We start from the raw sequence: 15,900 nt of genomic DNA on the forward strand, positions 1-15,900 counted from the left end.
GCACGGGAGGAGGAGGTGTGGGGGTGCTTTGCTGGTGAGACTGTCAGTAATTTATTTAGAATTCCAGGCACACTTAACCAGCATGGATACCACAAGATTCTGCAGCAATAGGCCATCCCATCTGGTTTGCGCACAGTGGGGCTATCATTTGTTTTTCAATAGGACAATGACCCAACACCCGTCTAGGCTGTGTAAGGGCTATTTGACAAAGAAGGAGAGTGATGGAGTGCTGCATCAGGTGACCGGCCTCCACAATCACCCGACCTCAACCCAATTGAGATGGTTTGGGATGAGCTGGCCCGCAGAGTGAAGGAAAAGCAGCCAACAAGTGCTCAGAATATGTGGATAACTCAGAATAACTCTTTCAAGACTGTTGGAAAAGCATTCCAGGTGAAGCTTGTTGAGTGAATGCCAAAAGTGTGCAAAGCTGTCATCAAGGCAAAGGCTGGCTATTTTTGGAGAATCTAAAATTGAAAAAATATTTAGATTTGTTTAACACTTTTTTGTTTGCTACATGATTCCATATGTGTTTTTGTCATAGTTTTGATGTCTTCACTATTATTCTACAATTTAGAAAATAGTCCAAATAAAGAAAAATCCTTGAATGATTAGGCGTTTCCAACATTTTACTGATCAACTTTATGTTATTTTAATGGATATAAAATTTGCTTTTCTTTCAAAAACAAGGACATTTCTAAGTGACCCTAACCTTTTGAACGGTAGTGTGAATATAAATGAGAAATGCCATGTTGGCCGTGGTACAATATAGTAGTAGCCGAAAAACTACATTGTTTTCCAAGTATAACATTTTTTGAGGAAAGCTGCCAACCCTGAATCTACCTTTCCTTGTGCAGCTTTTTTTAGGTGAGTAATGCGCTTAATTGTGCAGTTTCTACCACCAGGTGTCAGTCAAGTAGCGTCTTCATTGTCATATACTATTGTTCTAGTTCACTATTTCTATAGAAAATCACCTGTGTGCACATTGGCAGAAAGTGTGTGTGTGTGTGTGTGTGTGTGTGTGAGAGAGAGAGAGAGAGAGTCACAGTGTGTGGGTGTGTATTGAGTGTTGATTCTGTAAGTGCTGATAATATCTATTCATCAGTGTCAGGTAGAGTGCAAAGAGAGAGCGCTGTCAGGGTTGAGTGCCAGCTAATTATATAGTGGAACTCAGTCCTACTGTGATATTATGCACCAAAATGGGCACCTAACTCTGCTAGAATGGATGACTAAAATGGACACCTAACTCTGCAAGAGTGGATGACATTGGGCAGTTATAAAACCAAAGAACACACTGAAACATTTTTAGTAGGCTACTGTTTGAAGGTGGTTCACTGATAATACACTTTGTCTTAGATTTTATACACAATTTACACACATAAGATATCTGATGTCTTACAGATCTGCTTTTCCTTGATTGAGTAAAATACAAATACACTTTTATGAAAAATACATTTTGCTGTAAATGACGAGGCAATGTGCTTCAGTGCTTTCTAAGATAATTAAATTAAACAAATGTATGTCTCAAGACAGTTTTCAAAACCCAGTCCTTTTTACTTTGTCGTTCTTTTCCGAAATATTTGTTAGCCCTAGGCATAACACTCTGACCTTTTTAGAATTATCCCACTGTCCACAGATGTCAATTCAACGTCTATTTGACGTTGGTTCAACGTAATTTCATTTGAATGATGATGTGGAAACGACGTAGATTCAACCAGTGTGCCCAGTGAGATGTGTAACACAACAGCACATCCCATTACCCCTCTTTCTTTCCCCCTCCTTCCCTTTCTCCTTGATAGCTCAGTCAATAACGACACTTCTATCCACCCCCTATCCCCACCCTGTCCCATCCTCCATCCGTTTCCTTTCAGATTGCAACAGTAACGCTTGCAGATGCCCGTTCCCGTTGCCGTGACAACGTGTTTTCCGAAGGTGCTATGTGCTTCAGCGTGAACATCCATGTGTACATTCTTTGTTTGCTTGGGGCTTATTAAATCCCATACCACTCTGTTTACATGGTTCATTTTGTTCTAGTACATTTTTTGTCAGAAAGTGTTATAGTATTCTATAATATTAATAGTCATGTGTTTGTGCATCACTCAAAAACAGAATCTGTCGCATTCCTCACACCAACATGTGGTCCCTATTCCCCAGCTGTTTCAGTGTTATATTTCACAGCTTGACACAGCAGCAAAGAGATGAGACTAAAAGCGAGGGAAGACCTGTCTTTTGTTGTTTTCAACTATGTTTGTCATGAACTGCGACGCCTACAACCTGTTCATTTATGGATCTGGGCTCTCTTCAGAATGCATTTTAAGGTGCAAGTTGGGCATCAAAACAAAGCAGGTGTGTGTGTTTGAGAGAGAGAGAGAGAAATACAGTGAGAGAGAAATACAGTGAGAGAGTGTCCTTGGAGAGAGAGAAGGGGGGAGGGTATACATTGTGTTCATTCGCCTATACCTTTATTGACATATTAGCATGCATGTGCCTTTTACTGTGAGATTTAGTGGAAAATAAGCCCCAGTGTAGAAGTCTTGCTTCTTCAATTGTATGTTGCAGATTGGGCTGCAGATTGGGGAAATCTATTTGTGAGTTAGCCATAGCCGTATCGCTGCCCAAAAAAAGGAAGACATGCAAATGTTATGCATAGGTTGCGTTTTTTATTCAGAGAGCCAGGCTTGTCTCCAGCCATACGGACTCACTGGGAACATACTACATAACACACATACATATTCAGTTTACTGAGACTTGTATCCACCAGTTCAGTCAATTCAGCTCACACATGCATGCTCATAGATTGCATGCAGTCTAAATATAGGCTGTCACGTCATGCCAGATCCTCAACTGACACAACCCAAATGGAGAGTATTTAATACTCTCGTTTGTCTTTTCAGTCCATATGCCCAGTTGTTTAATAATCCCATCCAGATTCCCCTGTCTCGCTCACCCAGCTATCTCCAAATCACCCTCTTTTTTCCCCTAATACCCAGTATTTCATCACTCTATCCATTTCCCCATCTCTCCTTCCCTTCCAGCTAAGGTATATTCTTATTTCTGGCCAGGTATAATTATCTGAAATCTTCTCTAATGTATAATTCATATCTCTCTCCAATGCCCCTCCCTTCTCTCTGGCTCTCTACCTTAGCTTGTGGAAATTACTTCCAAATATAGGGGATGGGTTCACTTCTAGAAACCCAAGAATTTTGTAAAGTATTAATTACCGTCTTTGTCAACTATACATCAGTGGGCGTTACATACCACCAATTACTTACACTGCTCCCTGCATGCGTGGACACACTATGTCTAAGTCCTAACATTGCTTGATGTCTTGCTTACACTTCATAAGGAGGCGAGTACAGTATATGCACCAAGTAGACATCCTAGTGAATAAAACGAACAGAGTATTTTTAATTTGTTCTGGGTATTATTCTCTGTGTGTGTGTGTGTGTGTGTGTGTGTGTGCGTGCGTGTGTGTGTGTGTGCGTGCGTGCGCATATGCCAATCACGTACTTTATGTTTCAAACATATTTATTGTAACCAGTTTCCATGGAAACATCTCCCTGGAGGCAGAGAGAAGGGAGAGTGTGCAGTGACAGAGTTGAGAAAATGATTATTGCAGAGGGGGCAAAATAAGGAAGAGCCATAGAATGAATTAAAGATGTGGTATTAGTATCTGAGAGGGGGGGGGGTTGCATTTATGTGAATCCTTACGTACACATGTGTTGTGTATATAATACGACTTGTGTGTGTGATGTAGAGAGATGTTTTGCTGTGTGTCTGAGTTTAATAAGGATACGATTTGATCTATATCGTGTATATGCCTCTACTTCTACCATTCATTCCACTTAAGTGTTGTATGTGTTTTCCATAGTTAATTTATTCTCCAAGCTTTAGCACACGCTTAGCAGAGTTTTGAGTAAGAGCAATAGAGTGAGGAAAATATAGTTTCCTACTGACTCACCCTAACTCAATTCGGTTGCCATGGTGACACTGGAACATGTGATTCACTCTATGTCAGGTTGTCTGTCTCTACCGCTCCAACTCTCCCTCACCCACTCCGCCCACAGCCCCTCCAACCCCCATAATTAACACACTCACTTCCTCCATCATACTTGTTCTCTCGTAGATGTACAATCCTGAGCTGTTGTTTATTGTATTCTTCTCGTGGTGTGTGCCCTGTACTCTATGTTCCCTCCAGTCCATAGCAGACGGAATTTCTTGGGATAGAGACATAAAAGCCTTCAGAATTCAAACCCGTGTAAACCTTTAACTACACACAACGTATTGGCTCCTTCTGCTGCACTATACTTTCCCTTTCCCTTCTTCCAATTTTCTCTTGATCACCTGTTCCTTACAGCTGAGACAAAATAAAACATTGAATTTCCATCACTTGCATGTTTAACTATAAACACCCAGTGCACCACTACCAGATCACCGAATCAAATTATTAACAAATATACAGTACCAGTCAAATGTTTGGACACACCTACTCATTCAAAGTTTTTTCTCAAAGTTTTACTATTTTCTACATTGTAGAATAATAGTGAAGACATCAAAACTATGAAATAACACATATGGAATCACATAGTATCCAAAACAGTGTTAAACAAATCAAAATATATTTTATATTTGAGATTCTTCAATGTAGCCACCCTTTGCCTTGATGACAGGTTTGCACACTCTTGGCATTCTCTCAACCAGCTTCATGAGGTAGTCACCTGGAATGCATTTCAATTAACAGGTGTGCGTTGTTGAAAGTTAATTTGTGGAATTTCTTTCCTTCTTAATGCGTTTGAGCCAATCAGTTGTGTTGTAACAAGGTAGGGGTGGTATACAGAAGATAGCCCTATTTGGTAAAAGACCAAGTCCATATTATGGCAAGAACAGCTCAAATTAGCAAAGAGAAATGACAGTCCATCATTACTTTGAGACATGAAGTGACCAAGAAAGGGTTTAACAAAGTAAAATATATTTGAGATTCTTCAAAGTAGCCACCATTTGCCTTGATGACAGCTTTGCACACTCTTGGCATTCTCTCAAACAGCTTCATCTAGAATTCTTTCCCAACTGTCTTGAAGACGTCCCACATATGCTGATCACTGGTTGGCTGCTTTTCCTTCACTCTGTGGTCCAGCTCATCCCAAACCATCTCAATTGGGTTGAGGTCGGGTGATTGTGGAGGCCAGGTCATCTGATGCAGGACTTAAGTGTGCCTTGAATTCTAAATAAATCACTGACAGTCTCACCAGCAAAGCACCTCTATACCCCCACACCTCCTCCTCCATGCTTCACAGTGAGAATTACACATGCAGAGATCATCCGTTCACCTACTCTGTGTCTCACAAAGATATGCCGGTTGGAACCAAAAATCTAAAATGTGGACTCATCAGACCAAAGGACAGATTTCCACCGGTCTAATGTCCATTACTCGTGTTTCTTGGCCCAGGCAAGTCTCTTCTTATTATTGTTGTATTTTAGTAGTGGTTTCTTTGCAGAAGTTCGACCATGAAGGCACTACAGAGGATAGTGCGTACGGGCCAGTACATCACTGGGGCTAAGCTACCTGCCATCCAGGACCTGTACACCAGGCGGTGTCAGGAAGACCTTAAAAATGTCAAAGACCCCAGCCACCCCAGTCATAGACTGTTCTCTCTACTACCGCATGGCAAGCGGTACCGGAGTGCCAAGTCTAGGACAAAAAGGCTTCACAACAGTTTTTACCCCCAAGCCATAAGACTCCTGAACAGGTAATCACATGGCTACCCAGACTATTTGCATTGTGTGTGTCCCACCCCCTCTTTTTACATGGCTGCTACTCTCTGTTTATCATATATGCATAGTCACTTTAAATAAACATTAATGTACATACTACCTCAATTGGGCCGACCAACCAGTGCTCCCGCACATTGGCTAACTTGACTATCTGCATTGTGTCCTGCCATCTGCCAATCCCTCTTTTACGCTACTGCTACTCTCTGTTCATCATATATGCATAGTCACTTTAACCATATCTACATACTACCTCGATCAGCCTGACTAACCCGTGTCTGTATGTAGCCTCGCTACTTTTATAGCCTCGCTACTGTATAGAGCCTATATTTTTACTGTTGTTTTATTTCTTTACTTACCTATTGTTCACCTAATACCTTTTTGCCCTATTGGTTAGAACCTGTAAGTAAGCATTTCACTATAACACCTGTTGTATTCGGCATACTCGACAAATAAACTTTGATTTGATGAAGGCCTGATTCACGCATTCTCCTCTGAACAGTTGATGTTGAGATGTGTCTGTTACTTGAACTCTGTGAAGCATTTATTTGGGCTGCAATTTCTGAGGCTGGCAACTCTAATGAACTTATCTTATGCAGCAGAGGTAACTCTGGGTCTTCCATTCCTGTGGCGGTCCTGATGAGAGCCAGTTTCATCACAGCGCTGGATGGTTTTTGCGACTGCACTTGAATAAACTTTCAAAGTTCTTGAAATCGACTGAACTTCATGTCTCAAAGTAATGATGGACTGTCGTTTCTCTTTTCTTATTTGAGCTGTTCGTGCCATAATATGGACTTGGTCTTTTACCAAATAGGGCTATCTTCTGTATACCACCCCTACCTTGTCACAACACAACTGATTGGCTCAAATGCACTAAGAAGGAAGGGAATTCCACAAATTAAATTTTAACAAGGCACACCTGTTAATTGAAATGCATTCCAGGTGACTCCCTCATGAAGCTGGTTGACAGAATGCCAAGAGTGTGCAAAACTGTCATCAAGGCAAAAGGTGGCTACTTTGAAGAATCTCAAATATAAAATATATTTTGATTCCATATGTGTTGTTTGATAGTTTTGATGTCTTCACTATTATTCCACAATATAGAAAATAGTAAAAATAAAGAAACCCTTGAATCTGTAGGTGTGTCCAAACGTTTGACTGGTACTGTATATAGTAACATAATAGTTGTACCACATAATATTGTAACACATTGCTATTTTATTAGAATATGTGAATTGCTGTGTGTACTGTATATCATATTGTATTATAATGAATACAAACTAGCACACCAACAAATATAGCATACAGTGATGAGAGATGTGTAAAAGATATTATCAAATAGTTATTCTTCAATATACTGTATATTAATTCATTCATTCTGATAAACTGCATTATGACATTCATTGATGGTCAACCTAGCTATATTTCCTCTCCTTTGTGACCCCCCTGTTTTGTGCTTTAGCGACTGTCTGTGATTTACTCACATTGTTGTCAGGGTTGAAGGGTTGTTGTCCTGTTTTGGAGGGAACTGTCATGATGAACAGAACATACTGTATGTCTTGGCACAAGAAACCTAGCTGAACAACATTGACACATTACTCAAATGTGAGTGGCTCCACTATAATGCAGGGCTCTGTGTTCAGATGCCAACATGAACCCTATCGGACTTGTCGTACACAATTAATTACTACAATTATGGTCAGTTTATGGTAAACAAATGATCACACAGTATTTTTCAAGTTCCAGTACGACTCATTTCTCTAATGAGTTTAAAATTACACAGTGTGATCATCATCAATGAGCTACACACAGAGCTATGGTTACATGATGATGAGGGCAGCGCCAGCTAAGTCACGGCTTTGAAATGAACCAAGAGTCAAGTGTCTGCCAACATTCACTGTAACACTTGAGTAAGAACAGTTATGTAAGTCCAACCATAGTGTTCTATGTGAGAAGGTTTACTGCGCTTGACATAGTCATCACAGCAGACCGATCTATCATCATCTTCAGCAGCCTCGTCTGCTACTTGTGTCACACAGTATTATTCCACAGAGGAAATACGATCCCATGTACAGTCATCTCTCCTAGGCTATGATCACATTGCTGTTGTTGTGAATTTAAAATTGCTTTTCTTGAATGAGGTTTCCGTGATCTAGAATCACGGAGCGCAGAGCTCTTTGGAAAGTATTGGTGAAATCAGCCCTTCCTGCCTAGAACAGAACAGACAAACACAGAATAGTCACCGAGAGTCAAAACATCCATTTCAATCCTGAATAATTTTGTGTTGGAATGAAATGTGCCTGTTTTCCCTGGGTGGGGACTGGGATCTGGGAGATAGTGCCTTGACTGGAGTGGACCTAGACTCAAACACCACTCCGGGTTGTCCGCGATCCTTCACAGAAGCTTATGCCCATCGCATGTAATTTATGAGTTCATACATTTTATATTTTTGAATAACACAATTACCATCACGCTGGTTCGAAATAGTAGCATTGAATGGTGTATTTATCTGATGAAACAACTATTCATATCCTCAGAAAATTATCTACCACAACTACTGAATTATTGAAATACCAAATCGGTAGAAGAACTAAATACGTTTTGTGCATTTTGTATTCTCTTTTCTAAAAAGGTTTATTGGAATGGAAGGATATGAATCTGCAACATCTACTTTAGGACTTAGGCAACACAAAGTTTATAAATTCACAGTTGAGTGACTGTAATACTCAGAATAGCAGAGGAGACCTGCAGGCCCTAAGAAGTGATGTGGTCAGATCAAGGCAACACGTATACTAGTTGAGATGTGTTCTCTCTTTCTCTTCTTTATTTCATTCCTCCTCCTTTGTGGCTCTTCTATGTCTGCTCCTCCTCTTCTAGATGGATTGCAGTCTTGAGCAGGTGCAACAACGTCTCTTTGCTTTGCCTTATTTCCTCACAATGTCCTCCAAGGTTCGTCCCTCCATCCAAAGATTTGAGGAGAGCAAATCATGGTCTGTGATGATGGAGTAATGGGTGGTGAGAAAGAGGGGTGAGTGACATCACCCGGTCTTAGTCGTTCTCTTTCTCTGTCTTTCAATCTCCTCTTGGCCTTCTATACTGTGTTTAGAAACTCACCAAGGCATAGACCATACTGTCAAGGACAGAGAGAGAGGCAGAAAAGAGAACAGGAGGACACCAGTGTTAGAAGGAATGTGACATTGCCAAGCAGTAACAACTGACAGCGGTTATTGTGCAGCAAGAAGAGGAGGCTCCCATTCGTACAGATCAACGTTCACCAATGAACCGGCTGGACTGATGAGAGATGGCTTTATTAATAGGACCTCACCTGTACAGGTAGTAGAAGAAGGAGAGCAGGTAGAAGCCCAGCTTACACCAAGACTCCTTCTGACAGTAGTTCAGGATGTCAGAATTCATCACACTGACAGGATCATACATGACCTCTGACCCATCTGCTGGCCGATGGAAAAACCTGACGAGAGAGAGCTTTCTTTACAACAGATACAACTAAAAAGCCTTGTGATAGAATGCTGGAAGTTGATTGTGTTGTGTACCTCCAAAGATGGTAGAAGAGCAGGGGAATGTTTAGGCCCAGGGTGACCCACTCTCCAGCACACATGAACATCAGGCAGAACAGCCCATGGATGGAGTATTCTGGCACCACCAGCTAGGAATAATACAGACCGTTAGGCTGCATATGGCCACACAAATGCAAACTCTGTCATTATCATTAACACTTCAGGACAAAATGCTTTGAAAAAGCTGCAATTTTCATATGAATGAGAGTGATAGAGTTTAGTTATGATTTTCTTAAAATGATGCAGGCCTGCAGGTGTTCCCTCCTTCAATCTCCCCTCATTGGCTCTATAGCTTGCCCATTAACACTGACAGAGGAAATGAGGGCGGGGTGGCAGTGTGGAAAGCCAGTTAATTTTATAGTGTGTGCGCAACCTGGTCTCAGAGCATTTTGTATTATTATGTACGTAAATCCGAGACGCTACATTTACTATGATATGTTACGTTTCGTATGGTATGTATTCATTTGTGGATTTCCATCACCCATTCGTACAATATGTTACGAATTTGCAAAATGTATGATAGGTTACTAATTCTAGCTAGGTGGCTAAGTGGCTAACATTAGCTAGCTGGCTAATGTTAGCTAGGCTAGGTGTTAGGGTTAGGGGTTTAGGAGTTAGGTTAAAGGGTTACGGTTAGGGTTAGGGTTATGGTTAGTTGAAGGGTTAGATAACATGCTAAGTAATTGCAAAGTAGCTCAAAAGTATTAAGCAGTCAAAGTTGCTAATCGGTGGAATGATATCAAATACATCAACACATGGTTTACATGTGTTTGATGCCATTCCATTCGCTCCGTTCCAGCTATTTTTATGAGCCGTGTTCCCCTCAGCAGCCTCAACTACCGTGATGAGGTTCGAACTCGCAATCTTTGGGTTGCTAGACATTTGGGTTCCCTGGTGCTAGACGTTTGCATTATATGTTCACGGTACAAGTTCCCATCTGTCTTATGTAACCAAATATTGCACTTGTACTTCATACATTTTCCCTGACAACCAAAAGTTACATTTTGAATGCTTAGCAGGACAGAAAAATTGTTAAATTCAAGCATATAATCAAGAAACACGTAGTCATCCAAACTGCCTCTGGCCTGGTGGACTCACTAAACACAAATGCGTATTTTGTAAATAATGTCTGAGTGTGGGAGTGCGCCCCTGGCTGTCCATACATTTGAAAAGCAAGAAAATGGTGCCGTCTGCTTTGCTTAATATAAGGAATTTAAAATGATTTATACTTAAGTATATTTTAGCAATTACATTTACTTTTGATACTTAAGTATATTTAAAACAAAATACTTTTAGACTTTTACTGGAGTAGTATTTTACCGGCTGACTTTTACTTGAGCAACTTTCTATTAAGGTATACTTTCTCAAGTATGACAATAGGGTACTTTTCCATCACTTACCGTATCAAACGCAACATATAATACTAATTTGAGTGTCTCGGATTTACATTATTATGTTATATCTAGTCTATGAGACCAGGCTGGTGTGTGGTGTGTGATTGTTGTGAGTTTGAGAGAGTGAACGAGATTAAGGAGGTGGGCTACAGGAAGGAGGAGAGATGTGAATCATTCGATCTCAGTCCTCAAAATAGATGCATATATATTTTTTCAAGGTTCTCTGGTGCCCTTCTGTCACTCTCATCCTCCACACCACCACTAGGTGTGTGTGTATACATGGGCTGGGAGCCACTCACTCACCTTCCGCAGCAAGTTGCAGATTCTTTCAATATTCAGAATTCTTTCCCTCTGAAAAGTGAACAGAGAGAAAGGAGAGTCAGATATCTAGCTAATATTATTGCCAAACACCCTCACAAAAGTAATAATCGCACTTCCCTGGTGTTGGCTCTGTTTCAGAATGTTCTTTTGTACAATATTGCAAAAATACTACTTGGCAAAATAGAAGGTAAATAAAGAGAAGATAGAAGAAGATAAATAAACCAATCAAAATAAACAAAAATCTTATATTTGAATACGTGTCCATGGTCTATGTGTGCCTGTCTGTCTACGGTGCTCTGCTCTTCACAGCTGAGTGGCAGTGACTGTAGGTGGACACGGATAGAACTGGATCACACTTCACAGAATTCCAATCCCTCTCATAAGGCATGGGGCCTTACCGCTCTGGTGGGGTTGCTCTGATCGATTGGGTTCTTGAAGTCTGTGCGCAGCTCGTCAAACGCAATAATCTAAAAAGACATGTACAGTGTATATGGGTAAACTTTCTGCCGTTGGATATATCTAAATGTGTTCTTTCACTGTGTTATTCTCATTCAAACCAATCACATACCTTTTTAGCTAGTTTTTTTTCCTCAATATTTCTTATCTTCAGTTTTCCATCCCCATACCTCTACTCACCCTTTTGCACCTTTCGCATACTCTGACTCTCTCTTTCTCGCTCTCTGAGATCTCCATCTAAGCATCCCTTTCCGCCTCTCAACGTTCTTCTCTCCCTGTGACATCCATCTTTCCCTATCAGAGACCAATCACCATCTCCACATCTGTCTTTTACTCTCAACAATACCTTTATCGATCTATGTCACTCCCCCTTCTCTGTTTCATGCTCTTCTCTGTTGTAAACAGATGCAGTTTCCATGGTGATCCGATGATCCCTTAGCGGGCACCATGGTTACTATAAAAGTGAACAAGCCGTGTCATTGGTTGAGAGCCACACAGAGATGGGGGGGGGGGGGACCATGGATGGAGGCAGATGGGGGGGAAGGGGTGGAACAAAATTATAATTTAATAAGCATTCTCAATAACATGGTTCGTTGCTGACACATACACACACTCTCTCTCTCTCCCCCTTTTCACCTTCTCTTCACACACAGAGACAGACAGACTCTTTCCCTCCCCCATCTCTCTCACAGACTCACACATTGACTGACTCATATGCAGTGCATTCTCACCCACTAGTCAATTCATTAGTCAATACTTTAGTTATTTCAAGCCAGTCTTTTGTATTGATGTGATAATGCTGTGTTGAATTTCAAATGAACAATGTCTCCGTCTAGGGAGGTAGGCAAACTTGGTCCTGGAGAGACGCAGGCACTTCATGTTTATTTTATTTAACCAACCTGGAAAACCAGGTGTGTTGAATTTAGGCAATCACTGAACTGATCAATTAGCTCAGTTGGTCAGGTGTGGTGCCTAGTTGGAACAAAATCCTGCAGTGCCTGCGACTCTCCAGGTAAAGGGTTGCCTATCCCTTCCCTAGATAGAAGGCTACAGCTGAGAGAGATGGTCTCTGGCTATTGTGCAGTCTGTGTCTGAGGCTTTAGACAGGCAGAATACTGATTGTGCAGAGGTCTCCATTGACGCCTGTACAAATTCCATTAATCATTCTGCAGTCAGTAAGCTGGTACACAAATATACAGGTAACTGCTAAAATAAAGGAAACACGGGTTAATGAGGGATACAAAGTATATTGAAAGCAGGTGCTTCCACAAAGGTGTGGTTCCTGCTTTCTTTTAAATGCCCAGTTGCCCATTATTTTGGCTACCATGTCTAGAAGAAGAGATCTCAGTGACTTTGAAAGAGGGATGTCAAAGGAACACATGTGTGTGTGTGTGTGTGTGTGTGTGTCACCAGGTCTCAACCCAATTGAACACTTACGGGATTATTTTTGATTTGTTTAACCTTTTATTTAACTAGTCAAGCAAGCCAGTTAAGAAAGAATTCTTATTAACAATGACGGCCTGCTCCGGCCAAACGCAGACGACGCTGGGCCAATTGTGCACCGCCCTATGGGACTCCCAATCATGGACAGTTGTGATACAGCCTGGAATGGAACCAGGGTCTGTAGTGACTCCTCTAGCACTGAGGTGAAGTGCCTTAGACCGCTGCGCCACTCGGGAGCCCATCGGGAGACTAGCTCATATTAATAATAGACTTCCGGTTTTGGGTGTCTCTCACACACACACACACCAAACCCACACACACACAGACCTACAGTACTGATATAAATAACAAAAATAATGAGTCACACATGGGCACATGGACACACATTCACACCAACCAATGGCTACGCTACACTTATTGTATTGTCTCATTCTACTATTAGTCATCACCTGGAATTATATATATTTCTTCGATTATTTCACCTTGGTTACAGACCAACCAATTCTTTATTTAATATGAGTATTTCACACAAGAGAATTATTTCATCCCCCAGTTTAAAAACATGGTTACAGACCATCACCCAGAGTCTCATTTATTTAAGGTCTAAAAACATGAGAATCACCATCAGAGTCTAAAAACATGGTTTAAGTGAGAATCACCATCACCCAGAGTCTAAAAAATGGTTGCTGTGAGAATCATCACCCAGAGTTTAAAAACATGGTTTAGGTGAGAATCACCATCACCCAGAGTCTAAAAACATGGTTTAGGTGAGAATCACCATCACCCAGAGTCTAAAAACATGGTTTAAGTGAGAATCACCATCACCCAGAGTCTAAAAACATGGTTTAAGTGAGTGAGTGTGTGTGTGAGCTCAACTCACCTGCCAGATGACGAAGAAGATGAGTGCAGCACACAGCACTAAGGTGAGCATGTAGCAGAAGGCTGCGAAGGTGAACGCCGTGGCTGCACCAGCCAGCCTGACGATGAGATGGGTCGAGAGAGGGGGAACTTCCCCTCCTCTCTCTATTGCGGACTATCCCTCCTTTCTCTCAGGAGGTTATTGTCTGTTCTTCCTCTCTCCCTCCCCCTGACACTCTGACTGTCCTCCCTCTCAAGTTGTATTGAGAGCCCTTATTGTCCAAGTGAGGAGTAGAAGTTCTGGAAGATAGAAATCCTGCCCTGCTCTCCAGTCTGCTGTGGTCTTTCTATTTCAGCTTATCTAGGTTACACAGTTGGTCCTTCTTGAGTTCCTCTTCCCTTTTCATGTGTCTGTGCAAAAGCTTTTCTCCTTCACTGTGCAAAGGCTTTCCACACATAGACTTTGTAAAGCGGTCGACAGGCACAGTTGTTCAGGGAGAACAGCTACAGCTGAGCAATGCTCTCTCCTCTGGCCCCAGCCTCTGATTCTGACAGACAGGAATTTTTGTGCACTTAACGTGTCTGTCCCCTCTCCCTTTTATAATGTCCACTTTGCCACTGAAGATGGCACATATTTCAAGAACAATATAATTGTTATTAAACATCTGTAATAGAAAAAATGGTGGTAAATGGTATTAGATATTATTCAGAAGATATGTTTTTTATTCAATTCTGATATTTCAATGGTTTTAAACAGAGCAGATATGCTGTTAAGAAAGTGATGACTGTTTATACTTTTAGAGTCATATAATAATTTTCCACTCATGTAAAGAGGAAGGATTTTGCTTTTCATCCAAGAACAGCAATTCATACATGTACAATTAAACAAATATTCGTACAATGATAGCTATTAGTGATCATAGAATAACAAAACTAGCAAAGATTATTAGCTTACAATCAAATGATCACTTTAACAATAATAGCTTGAAATGATTTGATAAATGGTGTTATAATGTATAGAGTAGAATATAAACAAACTGCAATATGATATCATTCTTAGGCACTCCATGCTGAAGTCTAGAAGCAATAAAGACTGATGAACGATGTATCAGGATAAATATCATCTGTGATGATGACAATGGATATTTTGATTGATCTTAATATTGATCAGAGTGTACCTGTGTCTGGGGGTAGATGCGTCTGTCACTGAATATCCCACTTCTTCCTCTCCACACTTTGTCTCTGTCAATATGGGTTGACACCATGTCAGAATTTTCTGTCTTGCCTTTCTCTATCCATCTCAGTCGCGTCCATGAGATTTCTTCACTCATATGCTTTTCAGTGCTCACTTGCAGGGTGAAAAAACTACATTTAGAGAATCAACTATGTCAGATGTTAAGATGTTTTTTGTCATTTTGGTACGATTATTTTTCTCAAGAAAGGAAAAACATCTCCACAGCCCTTAGAAGTCTAAGTTAATTCATTATTTATCTCGTCCCCCCCTCCTCTTTCGCTTCTCTCTCTCCAAAACTCCCCCTTATGCTTTCTCTTTTCTTCCTCTAAAAAAAAGAATGGAACGATTTTGAAGAAAGACTCTCCCTCATCTTCTGTTCTCCTCAGTCTCTTCTTCTCTTTCTGACTGTCTGATAAAGCAATGTTTTGTATCTCCCTAGAATATAATGGCCAAGTTCATTCAACAGTCTCTCTCTCTCTCTCTCTCTCTCTCTCTCTCTCTCTCTCTCTCTCTCTCTCTCTCTCGAGGTCTCCCCCTCTCTCTCTCTTGGTCCCTCTCTCCCTGGCTTGTATCTGTTGCCGTATTCCCTTGTTCCCCAGATATGGATGAGGGGGCAGGGCAAGCTTTGAATCTTTTTTTGTCAGCTCCCCTTGTTTGTCTCTATCTATCCCTCCCTCTGCTCCCTTTCTCGCTCGCTCTCCCTTTGTCTCTCCTCGCTCTCTCTTTCTCGCTTGCTCTCTCTTTGTCTCCTTCTCTCTCTTCGTCTCCTGCTCTCTCTCGCTCTCACTCCTTCTTCCCCTTTGTCATATGACACTGGTGTCCTATTCTTCAGTCCTTTCAAGAAAGATGAAAA

The 15,900-nt window shown here is 41.1% G+C and overlaps 1 protein-coding gene across 1 annotated transcript; it reads right to left on the minus strand.

Annotated features, from left to right (window-relative positions):
* Window positions 1-6,981: 6,981 nt before the first annotated feature.
* Window positions 6,982-14,308, minus strand: LOC115135641 (protein cornichon homolog 2-like). Its single transcript, XM_029670541.2, has 6 exons — window positions 13,836-14,308; window positions 11,455-11,523; window positions 11,039-11,086; window positions 9,318-9,430; window positions 9,092-9,235; window positions 6,982-8,896 (listed from the first exon to the last, which is right to left on the minus strand). The coding sequence occupies exons 1-6, from the start codon at window positions 13,884-13,886 to the stop codon at window positions 8,869-8,871; spliced, it is 453 nt and encodes a 150-aa protein (XP_029526401.1). The 5' UTR covers window positions 13,887-14,308; the 3' UTR covers window positions 6,982-8,868.
* Window positions 14,309-15,900: the final 1,592 nt, after the last annotated feature.

This window comes from Oncorhynchus nerka, linkage group LG10, assembly GCF_034236695.1.
Source record: "Oncorhynchus nerka isolate Pitt River linkage group LG10, Oner_Uvic_2.0, whole genome shotgun sequence".
NCBI lineage: Eukaryota > Metazoa > Chordata > Actinopteri > Salmoniformes > Salmonidae > Oncorhynchus > Oncorhynchus nerka.

Coding starts and splice junctions, on each gene's coding strand:
- LOC115135641 (XM_029670541.2), bottom strand. CDS start 13,886: ATGCTCACCTTAGTGCTGTGTGCTGCACTCATCTTCTTCGTCATCTGG. Junction 9,236..9,317: donor CTCTTCTACCATCTTTGGAG/GTACACAACACA, acceptor CTCTCTCGTCAG/GTTTTTCCATCGGCCAGCAG. Junction 8,897..9,091: donor TTCTTCTACTACCTGTACAG/GTGAGGTCCTAT, acceptor TGTCCTTGACAG/TATGGTCTATGCCTTGGTGA.